This window comes from Schistocerca nitens, chromosome 11, assembly GCF_023898315.1.
Source record: "Schistocerca nitens isolate TAMUIC-IGC-003100 chromosome 11, iqSchNite1.1, whole genome shotgun sequence".
NCBI classification, from domain to species: domain Eukaryota; kingdom Metazoa; phylum Arthropoda; class Insecta; order Orthoptera; family Acrididae; genus Schistocerca; species Schistocerca nitens.
Window position 1 is genome coordinate 55,422,359 of NC_064624.1, and position 15,367 is coordinate 55,437,725.

The 15,367-nt window shown below is 40.3% G+C and overlaps 1 protein-coding gene across 1 annotated transcript in view; it reads right to left on the reverse strand.

Moving 5' to 3' along the window:
* LOC126213091 (secernin-2) overlaps positions 1-15,367 on the reverse strand; it is a 94,691-nt gene that overhangs the window by 65,794 nt on the left and 13,530 nt on the right. Inside the window, exon 3 of the mRNA XM_049940690.1 lies at positions 4,472-4,656. Coding sequence (XP_049796647.1) covers positions 4,472-4,656 — 185 coding nt within the window. The remainder of the gene's footprint in view (positions 1-4,471; positions 4,657-15,367) is intronic.

The following is a 15,367-nucleotide window of genomic DNA, read 5'->3' on the forward strand; positions in this document are numbered from 1 at the left end:
GATAACCCTTTGCATTGCCCAAGCCCAGTTTTTATCTTGAATGGTTTTGAGTTTTCCTTTAAATTTCACTTTTGATGTTGTATTTGTTAATGTCTGCTGAATGATTTTCTGTATTTTCTGATCCAATCCTTTTTCTTAGTTTATTAGCAATTAAACTTTTTAGTTTTCCTCTTTTTCATTCTGAATGGACATAACTGTGTTTCACTAAGATCGCAGCTGGACACGAGCTAGTGACCGCCGGACGTCACTCGAAATCGTTGCCTAGCTACACTCAGTCCACTTAAATAACTCTCACAGTTAGTACTGCCGACAAGTTAACACTTCGCCAGATGGTCTCCCACTGGCTGTGCTTTGGAAAGTGTTCTCCAGCAGTTCCTCAGAGGGCCGCTAAGGATCATGCGAGGAATGCGGGACGGACTAGTGAGGACATGCTTGCCCACCGGGACGCTCTCTCACTAGCCGGACCTCAACCCGATCGCACGTATCTTACTGCTTCTCCTCAGCCGGGCATCGTGCCCCACCAGTCTTGGGGTCAGTAGCCTCCAACTAGCCTGTATCCCTTAGACTAGATTTGCTGGAATAAATCTCCAGTCACCTTTTTACATTCCTGCTCTTATTTAATTTAAATTCTTCCACTCATCTGCATGTCAACATCCCACTTTGCTTAAGATCCTGTACACATGTTTCTCATTTTAGCTCATTCCACTGGAAATGGCAGCTACAAACTTAAAGATTTGCATAGTAAATGTTATGAAGTATCTAAACATTATACTGGACGCCATTTGCAGACATCTTCATTGTTTCCAAAATTCAGACGACAACGAAAATTTTGGTATAACTGACATGTTTCTCACCAATTATCGTCTAAATTAACCAATAACTTAGAAATTTAGGGAATATACTTAACAAGTAGATTAATAAAGTTTTTACCAATTTCCAACTATGTAGCTACAATACCCTGAGTGATAGAGCAGTTTGAACAGGCTGGTTTAGAGGCAAAATACCACAGTCAGTTCCATTAAAAAAATCTTGTACCTATTTTTGCAACTGTAAAGGCCTAAACTCATTTCAGCTTCGCTTGAGAATCACCTTCCACCAGGAAAATATTTTATGATTGACTGTAATAACTGCGGGAAAAGCTATGGGAGATTTTAAATTATAGTAACAACCTTTCTGGCCTCTAGCTGAGATATATCTGCGATACAGAGGATGCTCCCTCTACTGTCCACAATCGTGAACGTCATTCGGAATCTTCCCCAGCAGTTTAACAGTCGTAAGGCAAGTTTTCAGGTGTCGTACATGGTTCTTTGTATGTTAAAGGAGACGAGCGCAGTCTGATGCTTCTAGGGTTCATAGTCCTTCATTCACTACACGATTTCCTGACTGTAACCGAGGCATGTGCCTTTTACTAAAAAATAGTGTCAGGAGTGAAATGATATTATATAATGACAGTTTCCATAACTGACTTTCCACCAGATGTGTAAGTAACATTTGAAGTGATTTTACATAAACACACCTCAGATTTCGATTTTTGCTCCAAATTGTGTGTGCCGATTGCAGAGAATACTCGATGGATGGGATTCGTGTAGAAATTACCATTTTAAAGCAAGAAAATTTATCACTGAACTGAGCAGAAAATAGTAAAATTATTAGTGAACTGTGGAACTAAAGAAGACTTTCTAACCAAAAATGAGCCAGGTACTGTACCATATGCTATTTCCCAAGAGCTTTTCTTTCATATTCAGCCACAGTGGGTTATAGTGTTAATTTAAAATACCCACTGCTCGAATGTTACATACTGCGTGTGAGGGGAGTACTGGTGGTGGCCCAGTCTAGTGGGCAGTGAGAATGATGGAGCCTTCACAGTGGTGTGTGTGGTACGCCAGCAACACGTTGCCTTTCTTACTTGGTTCATGTGCTCTTGTTTTTTGATTTTTTTCTGGTCGATATCCACTGAGGAACTCGGTAACTACAGAGCATGAATTGCCTCGATTACCTTCTGTCCTATGTTTGCAGGATCAATGAGGATGTGTTTTTGTGGTGGCATTAGTAGTGGTTAAGGGAATACAAGCAGGGACTAAATTTATCACTCTTGGTAATATGTTATGCCTGCACACGTTACCTTGAGAGGAATTTATTTGTTGATTATTAAGGCCGGTATTACACTATCAAATTTCTTTGTCAAATATTTGATCAAAGATATGATCAAATATTGGTCAAATTTATTTGACAAAGATCTTTCACATGGCAATAAAAAGGGGTATTACTCTGTCGTCATTTTTCGTCAAAGTTCAAGATGGCCGACTACAACTTGTTATTAATCGCAGCAGTTGCATGTACCACAGTTGCACTGTGTGCACGTGTGGCAGAGAAGCAGCGGAAAAAAAGGAAACATACCTGGGTGAAACCGTGGGTTTTATGACGAGATGATAAAAATATTCAACAAAACTTGTTATGTGAGCTTGTAGTGGAGGACATCAGGTCATACATAAATTACTTAAGAATGGATAAGCATACATTTCGTATGTGCTCAGTGAAGTGTATCCTCACATCGCAAAGCACAATACTCACTTAAGAACTGCTATATCTGCAGAAGACAGGCTCACAGTAACACTCCAATTCCTTGTTACAGGAGTTACTCTAGCTTACAGTACAGCACTTTAATACCACAGTGCACACTAAAGAAAATAATACCTGAAACAAGAGCAACAATTTATAAAGCACTAAAGGACCAATGTATGATGGTCAATGTTCAATACACTTTATGTGCATTAAGAATTAGTTTTATTTTGTAAACAAATCAATTACACTTTGTGTCCGAAAACTGTATCCACGGCTAATGACCTCCGCAATATTTTATATAGCTCTCCAATCTTCTTAATCTATTTTTGTACTCATGGTGCCTCACTTTGTATGAAGCTTTGACGACAGATGAGTTTTGAAAAAGTGCCCTATTACATCATCAAACTTCTTAGACATAAATATTTGACATACCAACTTTGACAAAGAAATTCAATTGTGTAATACCGGCCTAAGCTATGGTTAGCATTGCTCTAGTTGTTCTTTAAATATACGTGCTGTTAAGTGTTGTGCCAATTAGCCTGGCACCTACTAAGTCTGAAGTGTTGATGATACGGTGCCATCATTTTGCCGTGTACAAGTCCACTAGTGTTAGTAATATTCACGAGGAGTGGGTTTGATTCCTGTACAAGCAGGTCTGATTCCTGTATAATCATATCTGTTGAAGAGACTTGCCCTCAGTTGCAACTATTTCCTTAAATCATATGTTAGTCAATAGTAATAGGGTGATATCACTCACGGTTACATTGCACTGCATCTGGAACCGAGTAGTCTCAATTCACTACATTTTTCTAATACATCACTGTGTGTCAGTGCTCATATTTATTGCCTTATCACCGAGTTCGAGTGATTGTGCTTCAGTGGATTTTCGGAATATGTTTATCAGTGGTCACTGGGTTCTGTAGCTGTAGGTCAGTCATTTGTCTATCCAGCTGGAGATGAAGTCTGTTGTAGTATCAGTGCTGTTCTGTACATTTTTCTCTTCTGAAACTGGTTGTTACTTGCAGTTCATGTGTAGGCACCTTAAGCCTGTTTCGAATTTTAGTGACTAGTGTCCGGTATACCTTACAGCAGTTAAAGTGCCTCACTTGCTATATTTAGTCGTCGGTCTCCGTATGTCAGCAAATATGAAGTTGACTAGGGTCACATTTCTAACTATGTTGTGAAACACACACAATCTTAAGCCTTGCTGAACAGTCATCACTGTGTGGCTTCAGTTCCACAGTTGGTCGGCAGTTCCGGTCCCCGACTCGGGTGTTTTAATTAAGTGTAGCTTAAGTATTGTAAAAGAAATAAACCCCAACCCTCCACTCAAATATTGCTTGTGGAACTGAGTGGGGGTTTCTGTGCTGTGATACACAAATCTAAAGAGCTCTGTTATAATGGGGATAAATTAGGGATCACATCCTTTATAGCAGAACCAGCTTCAGATTTAGTACTGCGTCGAAATGGTGCAGACTGGACCGAAATTTGTATCCGAATCAACGTAGGTGAAAGATATATAATGATCTCTCCCATCTACAGGGAATAAATTAAAACTCTTGAGAAATCTGAGTCAGGTTATTTATTTTGAGTTAACAAGTCTGTATATTTCACCCAGCATTCAAGTTAAGTATATATTTAATTTTGGTTCTAAAGATACGTTTCGTGGCCAGCACGTCTTTATACATTTCAGGTCGTCTTGTTAGTAATATTATCTGCCAAATTAATCCCATAACACCACCTCAAATCTAGTAATAAATTGAGGAAACGACGGATTACATTAGACGTAGCAGATACCAATTGTGAACACGTGGCTCACGACAGTTTCCAACCCGTCACTGCATTTGCCCTCTTCGCAGGAAGACTCCGGGGAACTGCCGACCGGGCGAGTCGCTGCGAGGTGCCTCACCTGACGAGATCCATGCCGATCAGGCGCTCCTCCTCGTTGCCGTCGTCCACCAGCGTGAAGACCGCCTCGTTGCCGACGACCACGCCCGCCTCGTTCGCACCCATCTCGGCACCCCACATCCACGCGGGCTTGCTGAGCACCACCGCCTGCGTGTGCTCCACCTGGTCGATCTCCAGGTACGTACACTGCAAGAACAGTCAGAGCTGCCGGTTATTTACAATTGTGATTTTGGCCTACTGTGGCATTCTAGAGTGACAGTTCAATATGAAGCTGTGATATAGAAGGGTTGCCCAGAAAGTAATAAACCACACTTTTTTTTCAAGAATTCTTTATTGAACAGAATGAGAACTACACATATGAAAGAATGGTGTTTTATGTACACACGCTATTTTTCCACATCATCTCCATCCCATTCTGTGCCCTTCCTCCAGTGCGAAATGAGGGTGTGTATGCCCTGACAGTACCAATCCTTGTTCTGGTGGCAGAGCCAATGCTTCAATGTGTGAATCACCTCCTCATCGTCCTCAAAATGTCTTCCACGAATGGCATCCTTTAATGGCCCAAACAAGTGAAAGTCTGAGTGGGCTAGGTCAGGGCTGTAGGGTGGGTGGGGTAACATTGTCCAACCCCGTTTCGCGATGTGTTCAGCAGAACGCTGACTTCTGTCGGGCCGAGCGATACCGTGTCGCAGCGAAACATCTCCGGGGTTGCCGTGGCACCAAAGTCCCCCGAAGTGCTTCTCGAGTTTTGCTAATGTGTTGACATATGCTTCTGAATTAACAGTACCACCTCTTGGCATCATATCAATGAGAATCACACCTTCACAGTCCCAAAACATTGTGATCATGACCTTACCGGCAAAAGCAGTTGCTTTGAATTTTTTCTTCTACAGGGAGTAAGAATGGCACCATTCCGTCAACTGCCGTTTTGTTTCGGACTCAAAATGGTGAACCCAGGTCTCATTACTTGTCACAGTCCGGGACAACAAAGATTCCCCTTCAGCTTCAAAACATTGCAACAAATCGAGACAAATGTTTTTTATGTGCAATTTGTGACCCAACAGACACTGCAGGACCCATCTTGCACACACTTTTGAATATCCAAGAGTGTGGGTAATTGCATCCACACTTCCTTTGCCGACTGACAGACGCAGCACCAACTGCCGAGTCGTAATGAGTCTTTCCTCGCGAATGACATCGACTCGCTGCAACATCAGGTGTGACAGCTGTGGACGGTCTCCCCGATCGCTGCAAATCGTGGAGCTCAGTTGAACTGCCTTCTGTGCCCAGCAACTAACTTCACTTCTGTCGGCAGCAGACACTCCATAGATTTTGCACAAGTGTTTGTGAATATTCCCTACAGTTTCTTTCTCTGCAGTGAGAAATTCAACGCTGGCATATTGCTCATAACGTACATCACCTACAGACACAATTTTGAAACTGTTGTGCAGCCACGCTATCTGTCGGAAGTGATTGAAACTCGGGAGACTTCGAATAATACGTACGTAATGTTTCGCATTCGTAGCATTGTTTTCGGCTCAGATAAAAAAGATGTGGTGCATTACTTTCCGGGCAATTCTGTAATTCTATTGAACTCACCTCTCTTTTCGTAAGTCTGGGATTGATTGTGATGACTGACTATTCTATTGATTCTGGGATTGAATGTGACCACTATCTGTTCCATACAAATTGCTTAAAATGGATGCTGCTTTGCACACTGTAACGTAACATTCTGCATAATAAAAGTTGGTTCTCATGTAACATAGCGTAATTTTGACCACTAGATTAAACTGCTTAAATCATCCGTCCACTTCTATACTGACCTCCGTACTTTGATTTATTTGATGAGCTTTCTTTGAGTGGCTCAAGTTTTCAGATTTGTTTCCTCTTTCATAAATTATCCCTAGCTTTATTAACACGTGTTGGAAATTCGAACCACCTCTTATTTTCAGTGACTTAATAGGTTTTCTGGCAGGATAGCTCCTGTGAACTACTTTTAATCCTCAAAAATTTCATACAAAAGCACCGCTCATCTTAATTTTGATGCTTTTTAGAAAAGCAGTTTAAACCAACTGAAGAATTCTAATGAAAGATAAGGTCAACATACTACTATTAATTAATTAAAAAACACAGTAAACACACATTGGCAACTCTCGTGATTGTGTCCCTAGACAAATAAAGGTTCAGGTTTGTAATTCTCTGATCACATGAAATAGTTTGACAGACATCAGAAAAACATTGTCTGATTTTTATTTTGCCATTTTTCAGGAGTGTTTTATTTTTGTTTGTTTGTTTTCAGTTCCCTCACCCCCACACTTCCCTTTCAAACGATTTCAATCAATGTATTACAAATATTATTTTCAAGTGTACAGAACTCGCAATTTATGATGGACTCTAAATGTCACTTGGGTGTACTGAATTATCTGCGTAATTTATCATTGGCATAACTGAAAATGATACGAAACTTAATTCAACACGATTCACAAGAAACATAATACGGGAGGCGTTCAAACGAAAAAGTACGAAGCGACACCAATTATAACAGAAGTCTTTATTCAAAAGTAATCACCACAGGCCCGAACACAACTATCCCACTGTTTCACAAGCTGAAGGATTCTCTGTTCCCAGAATTCCTGTAGCCGTGATAGGAGCCAGTCTCCGACTGCCACTAAGCCATCCAGGTCGAAGCACTTCCCTCCGAGATGCTGTTCGGCACAGTTAACACGTGGAAGTCACAGGGTGACATGTACGGGCTGCTCACACTTTAACTCTTGTCAGTACACTTTGTGTGACCTCAGAGAAGTGCTGGCACTCCACGAGCGGCCCTGTCGCTCGCTCTCTGAATCTGGTAGGCTACAGAATGTCACGAAGGACACACGTCACTTAACAGTTTTTCTGCACTCTAGGAATTGGACGATTATCAGACCTCTGACACCGATAAAGACAATAAGCGTCACTGTGCCTGCTGAGGACACCTCTGAATTTTTTAGGAAGTGGTGGTGGTTCATGCTTCCATTGCCAAGACGCCTCACTAAGTCGTCTCAAACTGACATACCCACACTTCAACCAGTTTGATTGTTACACCATTTCATACCTTTTCATTTGAACACTCCTTATAATTCTGAAATGGAGCTCGTTTGATCCTACGGGAATGTGGACAGTAGTTAGGACGATTTTGAAAATGCTACCATCAGTTTGGCCAGTTACTCTACTTTTTTTTTTAGTTAACATGTTTGCAACACTCACTAAACTAGGTGTAAGATGTGTGTGTCCTTGTACTAAATATTAATAAACAAACAAAGTTACTGTTCCTCATTTGTCACAAACAAAAATGAATCGTGGGCCTGCAACCCTGGACAACTAAAGCTTAGTACGAATATCCACACGCAATGTAGCAGAATAAGACAACACTTAATAAAAAACTACGATTCCAACGATAACGAAGTATCCGGTAGTAGGCCACAAAGTTACGTAGGTATGTAAATTAACAAGTTTTTATTATAACACTAATCGATTACTGTATTGATGTCATTAAGCCAACTTGAGATCCTTAGAGACCAATTAAGATGAATTGTAACCAATTTTACAAAAGTATTGCACCACAAACTGAAAATAAGTCAATGTCAGTGTAAATGAAAAGTCCAGTTTATCATTCACAAAATTCATATGTAGAAAAATAATAGTAATTATGATACAGCTAAATGTAAAGTTCCAGAGGGTTTATACTTTAACAAAAACCAATCTGTATTTATAAAACAACCAATGAATATAATCAAAACACACTTATGGCATATTTTGTGTAATTTTGTCACGAACAATGCAATATTTCAACATGATACCTAACTTACAATCATCACAATGATTTGTAAAGCCAATTCACAAACAGTTTTGAAAGCTCAATTAAGTGTGTTTGAAACAATGTACAATACAATTTTGTTATTGTTGGCAGTATACAAGGAGTAATAGTAGTAGCCACAGCACAGGCAGTACGATGTCAATTCGCAGGCACTAAACCTCTGTCAGTCTGTCCGTTTGTGACGTAACGAACAGCTGTCTGAAGCCAGCGAGGGCACTTCGAGATACGAAATCGGAGACAAAATGCCGAGAGGAGGTAAATGTGTCAGTGTTTAGGTTACCCGAGGTAAACAGTAAGTCTACAGCCCCGCGAATTGCAAACACACTGGCCAGGTGTCCGAGGGGAGAAGTTTCAATTCAGAGAATTAACTGATTACTCCATCCACCACCCAGCCACTGTCGTAAGGTGTCACAGTAGATGACTGTCACAAAAAGGCATATCTTAGCAAGTGCAGGCAGCTCGATACTTAAGTGACATGAAACACTGCTGGTGCTAGACTTAATAGGAAGCACAGTGTTGTTTAGCTTTCACCTGAACACTGTTACCAAGTTGGAAGTTGTTAATTTATCATCAGATTGGCTGAAGCCTAAAGTGCCAGTGTACTGATAGGCTAACTACAGGAAGGGAGAAATATTCCACTGCCACAATGCATTAAAAACCCAATTTTTTGTATTAGAGTTCTCAGTCAGATAACTGAGAAGCCAATCTGTCACTTGTCACCAGCCTCAGGTAAGCTCTGATAAGCCTGTTTTTCACACTTAGAGTGTTGCTCTCAGTAAGTGTATTTTACAATAATGATAGTGTTTGCTACTTCTGTTAGCTCTCACCCCACAGACTCTACACTGACTTATGCTGTGCAACCAGTGGCTTTTTCTAATGTTTACAATTAGCCTTCAGGGTAGTAGCTAGTCAAACTACAATTAGTGTTAATATAATAGAGGGAAACATTCCACGTGGGAAAAATATATCTAAAAACAAAGATGATGTGACTTACCAAACGAAAGCGCTGGCAGGTCGACAGACACACAAACAAACACAAACATACACACAAAATTCAAGCTTTCGCAACAAACTGTTGCCTCATCAGGAAAGAGGGAAGGAGAGGGAAAGACGAAAGGATGTGGGTTTTAACGGAGAGGGTAAGGAGTCATTCCAATCCCGGGAGCGGAAAGACTTACCTTAGGGGGAAAAAAGGACGGGTTACACTCGCACACGCACACGCGCGCGCCCACACACACACACACACACACACACACACACACACACACACACAAGCAGACTTTAAATATGTCTGCTTGTGTCTGTATATGTGTGGATGGATATGTGTGTGTGTGCGCACGCGAGTGTAACCTGTCCTTTTTCCCCCCTAAGGTAAGTCTTTCCTCTCCCGGGATTGGAATGACTCCTTACCCTCTCCCTTAAAACCCACATCCTTTCGTCTTTCCCTCTCCTTCCCTCTTTCCTGACGAGGCAACCGTTTGTTGCGAAAGCTTGAATTTTGTGTGTATGTTTGTGTTTGTTTGTGTGTCTGTCGACCTGCCAGCGCTTTCGTTTGGTAAGTCACATCATCTTTGTTTTTAGATATACAATTAGTGTTAATCAGATATCCGAGTTCCTCAAGTCTCCCACTGCGAATATCTTACAGTCCCAAAATCTGTGCCTCCCATAGGTGCCATTTGACTGTGCTCACTGTTGATGCGAGTACCACAGGAAGCTCATCTTCGGCATTTACTCCTAACTGCTCAGCAACTGTAGACTGACATGCAACACTATCTTCTCTATACTCTGCTATGGCAACAACATCTCTACGTATGCTGTAATTAGTTTAATGTTGTCTTTGCCTTACCTACAAGAGTGATACACAGGCAGATGAAGAATATCTTCACTCGACGGGTCTGGAAATTTTGTAAGCAGGCTTTCACAGGAAAATTTGCATCTGTTGTACAGAGTCCCAGAAATTCAGCGCTCCAGGCAATAATGCAAAAAAGTGACAAATGGAAAAATTAAGAAGTGGGTCACCAGTGACCCAGCTGTGGTTCTAGTGCTAATCAAATTTTGTTCTCCTGGCCCCTACAAGAGTGATACATAGTGGTTGTAGTACATTCCTAGATTCATCATTTAAAGCCAATTCTTGACACTTTATAAGTAGGAAGTCTCCAGATATTTTTTGTCGATCTTCGAGTGTCTGTAACTTCAGTTTCTTCAGTACCTCTGTAACTATCCCCCACAGGTCAAATGAAATGGTCACCATCTATGCTGACCTTCTCTGTAGATGTATCTCTTGTTAGTGGTGGTTGGCACAGGTCCCAAACACTTGAGAAATATTCTGTGATGCTCCTCCAAGGGCCAAACAGAACTGTAACCCTTGTGCTACTGTTCTTTGTATACATTCAGTATAAGAAAAGAAAACAGTGAGTAATTCTGTTATGGATACCTCAATTCCTCCCTGTAGTACAGGCTTTATCCCCGAGTATTTTTCACAACTGTAGTTCAAAATTTCACCTTCTTAAAACTCCCACGTTAAGAAGTTCACACTATACTCTTCACAATGGCTTCGTGACAGTGCATTTGGCCCCGAGAGTGGTAAAAGGCAACGTCAGGCCCAGTGGAATAACTGTGCTCGTGCGGCATCACAGAATATTGCTCAAGTGTGTAGCACGCGTGCCAAATAGCACTAACAGGAGATACATCTAAGAGAAGGTCAGCACAGATGGTGACAATTTTGTTTGGCCTGTGGGATATAGTTACAGAGGTACTGAAGAAACTTAAGTGGTAGACATTCTAAGGTCGACAGAAATTGTCCCGAGTCTTCCTACTTATAAAGTGTCAAGAATTGGCTTTAAATGATGAATCTTGCAACGTACTACAACCACTATGTATCACTCTCGTAGGGATTTGATTAACATTAGAACCGCAGCTGGGTCACTTGTGACCCCACTTCTTAATTTTTTTCATTTGTCACTTTTTTGCAGTATTGCCTACAGTGCTGAATTTCTGAGACTTTCAATGAAATAAGGTAATTAGCAGTTATTATAAATTTTACATTTTATGGGAAAACCTTAAAAGAAATATGAAGATTCACCTACAACACAGATGGGTCAGTTCTGACCACTCTGCTGCAGCCGCTACAGCAATTTCATTTTTTGTGTAGTTTCGATCTTACAGCTACATTGTGTTTGGTCAACAGTTGCAAAACCTCCTTTATCTCAATGACTGATGATGTTGCAGTTTTCCAGAAGGGAGGAGAGGGAGAGCAGGATGAAACATGTCTGACCACGTATGCAAGTATTGCGCAGCCAGTATTTTGTTTCATGAAATACGGTTTTAGTAGTGCATTCTAACTGTGTAAATAGTGCTTGCACCATACAAATTTATTATGGCCAAAAGTCTATGAACAGAAGAGAACATTATAAATGCACTAAATGAGATTTTAGATCAAGAATCTGAGGGTAAGCTGTTGAAGCCTTCATCTGTGGCAGAATTACCACCATTTGAGTTCAAGATTTTTCATCAGAAGGTGTTACTCCTCAGGACGTTCTACTGAATACTAATGAGTAAGATATGCATGTTCATGCGTTTCTTTTTATAATAATTATTGTTTATGTATGTGCTACACAGACACAGATTTCAATTGCACCATTTATGTTTATAAGTTGTTGTTTTCTTGAGTTTTTACAAGTCTCAAATTACATTTAGGAAGGTGTGATGTTTGTCCTAACATTCCACAATATCTAGACTACCAATATGTGTTTTAATACCAATTACTACTATTAGAGGAACAGCTGCCAAAAAGGCCAGGTCAACTCGTGGCCGTGGGCATCGTGGACAACGAAATGTCTACATCAGTTTCCTTCAGGTAGAGATATTGTAGCAACAGGTGGAACGACCTGGAACGTGCGAGTTATAAGTGACTGTTCAGCTGGCAGATACGGACAACAGAATGTTTTCCAAGGCTATGCAGGACCATCTCTGCACGCAAAACAAAATGTAAATGAGACCTGCCGAGTGTTTGGCACCCTGCGATAACGGACAAAATTCTGAAACACACTGTAAAATGCATCGAGGCTGAAGCACATCGAGTATCGAGTTCAGACAATTGGACTACGAACACTGACGAACTGGAAGCTTTTATAGCTACACTGTACGTCTATGGTGCTATAGGAAGGAATAACTTAAAACTAGACACACTGTGGTCAATGGAGTGGGGAAATAATTTTGTGAAGTCAACAATGGCTCACGACAGATTCAGAGAGATAATACATTACCTCAGATTTGACATTACATCTACAATATCACAACAACTGAAAGAAGACAAGTTTGCTTCGTTATCAAAAAACACGGTGCAAGTTCACTGCCAACACACAATGTGGCTACATACTGGTTCCACATATAAAAACTGACGGACAGCTTTTTCCTTCAAAGTACCATTGCAGATTCGCACAGTTCATGGCCTCACAACTGGACAAATACGGGCAAATGTATTTGATGGCAGTAGATAAAGACACCAAATACAATGCAAATGCTTTCCTTATCTAGGAAGGAATGACATTAGGCCAACTGATGAGCATCTTGGCAATTTTGTTGTGGAAAAATTGATGCAATAAAGGAAGAAATGTCACGTGACAATTTTTTCACCCCCTCGGCGCCCTCTGAAACCTCGAAAGCAAATGTTACACGTCTAGTGGGCACAATAAATGGTGCTCGCAAGAAAATTCCAGTCTTATCGAGAAGGCAAGAGAAGTGTTAAACAGCACAGTACTGTTGAAGAAGAACGATACCACACTGACCGTTTACTGAGGAAAGAACAACAGGAATGATCTCATTCACAGTGCCACGCATCCTTACAATAAAATTTAATAAGGTATAAAAAAGAAGCCACGTACAGTTACATTTTATGACGACTCTAAATACGGAGTGGAAGTGATCGACCAAACGGCTCACAAATACTCTGAAAGTACCACTGAGACATTGGACTGTTCACACATTTTACAACTTGATGGATTTGGCACTGATAAATGCCTGAGTATTATACAACACACCAAATGAGAAAAGTTGAAATGCAGAGACTTTATACTGCCGAGGAGTACGCAGCAACCAGGAAGACTGGTACTTCTGTTGCACCCGAAGACATTCCTGCAAGACAAGAACAGTGAACGTGTTGCCTTGTAAAGTCTAATTGTGAAGGAAACAAATCATCTGTAAAGTGTCAAGCTGTCTGCAACAAATGTAGATCAAAAGACAGTTATCCGTACTCATAATGTGACGGTAGCCAGCAAAGGTACTCAGCAAATGTGTTTAAGCTTTTTAAAATAATAAATGATAATTTATATTTGATGATTTCATAATAAAATTTCCGGTGCTTTAAAGACTACCTTCATTAGTAGTAACAATAACCCACTGATAAAGGATAATAAAAGGGAAAGATACACGGGTCTTTAGTGACCCAGCTGAGGTTCTAGGTATGTCCAAATATCAGCAGTTCTAATGTTAATTACGATGCTCACACACAGGCATTTTAACAATCACTCTTCCTGCACTCCATACGTGAATGGAATTGGAAAAAAGCCCTAATAACTGGTACAATGGGAACCATCCCCTGCCACACAATTCACAGAGGTTTGTAGAGTACAAATGCACATGTAGATGTTTCATGCAGCAATGCTGTGAGGTATAATGGAAACAAAAGATAGTGTGTCACCTGCCGGTTCTATGCGGCCCGTGAGAAACAACACATTTTGAAGCAAGAGATGATGGAATGTTGTCATATTCTCAAGTTAACACAGATGCAAAATTCGCTGTGTATTCAAGAGGAATACGGAAGAGCAATGTTCTCAGGCCTCACTGTAACCACAACATAGGAAAGTGTAACATATTTAGGAGAAATAGTCAAATATTTGTGACAACCATGATTATAACTTTCACTGCTGCTTATAGAACCATACCACTCCCTTTCTTGCCTCTCACTGGTTAGGTGAAATTACAGTGAATACCGTTTTTATGTTCCCACATTTTATGTTTTCCCACTTTTCACATAAATTTTTGTTGGTCCCATCAGAAGTTCTGTTCTCTCAGTGCAATGCTCTCCAATCATTAATTATTCTACGTTACAACATTTCCCACATTTTAGCTTTTCTTTGGCATTATCACAATCTTTAACATTGATTTTCACAGAGATTTCTGCAAAAAGTGCATCATATTCCTGCTCAAAGTTAACCTGAGAACAAAGCAGAAAACACAGGCTATACAAAAAGTTACAGATTGTGTAACATAGTGTTAGCATGCTAAGCAAGACTTTCACTGTTGGCAAGTTGGGTCACGGCTGCTTGTAGTATACATTCGCAGTGTTTGGAAGGGTGGGAAAGTATATTGCATCACTGCCTTAATGATCGTCATGATCTGATGACAGTGACTCTAGTAGCAACCTTTCCTCTGCTCACTGTGTTATATTACAACAGCTTTAATTTAATTTTGCAGACATTTATACAAATAAATGCTGCTTTTGCAGACAGTCATCTCTATAACAAGCTTTCACAAATTGTCATTACTTCGGTTTGAAATACTCTAATCCATACTATGTGTGCAGTATTAGCCTCGTATGACCTGATGTCAGACGAACGTTCCTCCTCCAAGATGCTCCGTAACATGACAATTTCTGCCCTGTTTCTCACACAGGACCTCCCTGAACCGAATGACCTCGTCAGCAACGAGCTTTAGATTTTGTGTGTGGTGCTCTCTGTTTACGAAGAATGCCTACTTTAGTGTTATCAATATTGTGTTACAAGTTTTATTTACCACAATGATTATCAATAATAAGTCTCACATTAGAACACAAATATCATTTTAATATGGTTTCACAGAAAAGAAGAACGAGTTACTGTTAAATAGAAAAACAATTATTTTAAATAGGAAAAATGTAAATTGTTTTCCTCATATTTTGAACAATATGAACAACAGAAAGAGCAATTTATTTACTTTTGCTCATTCTGCTTCCTATGCTTTCTTGTATTTTACAGTTTCCTGCATTTTACACTTTTCTGAGTC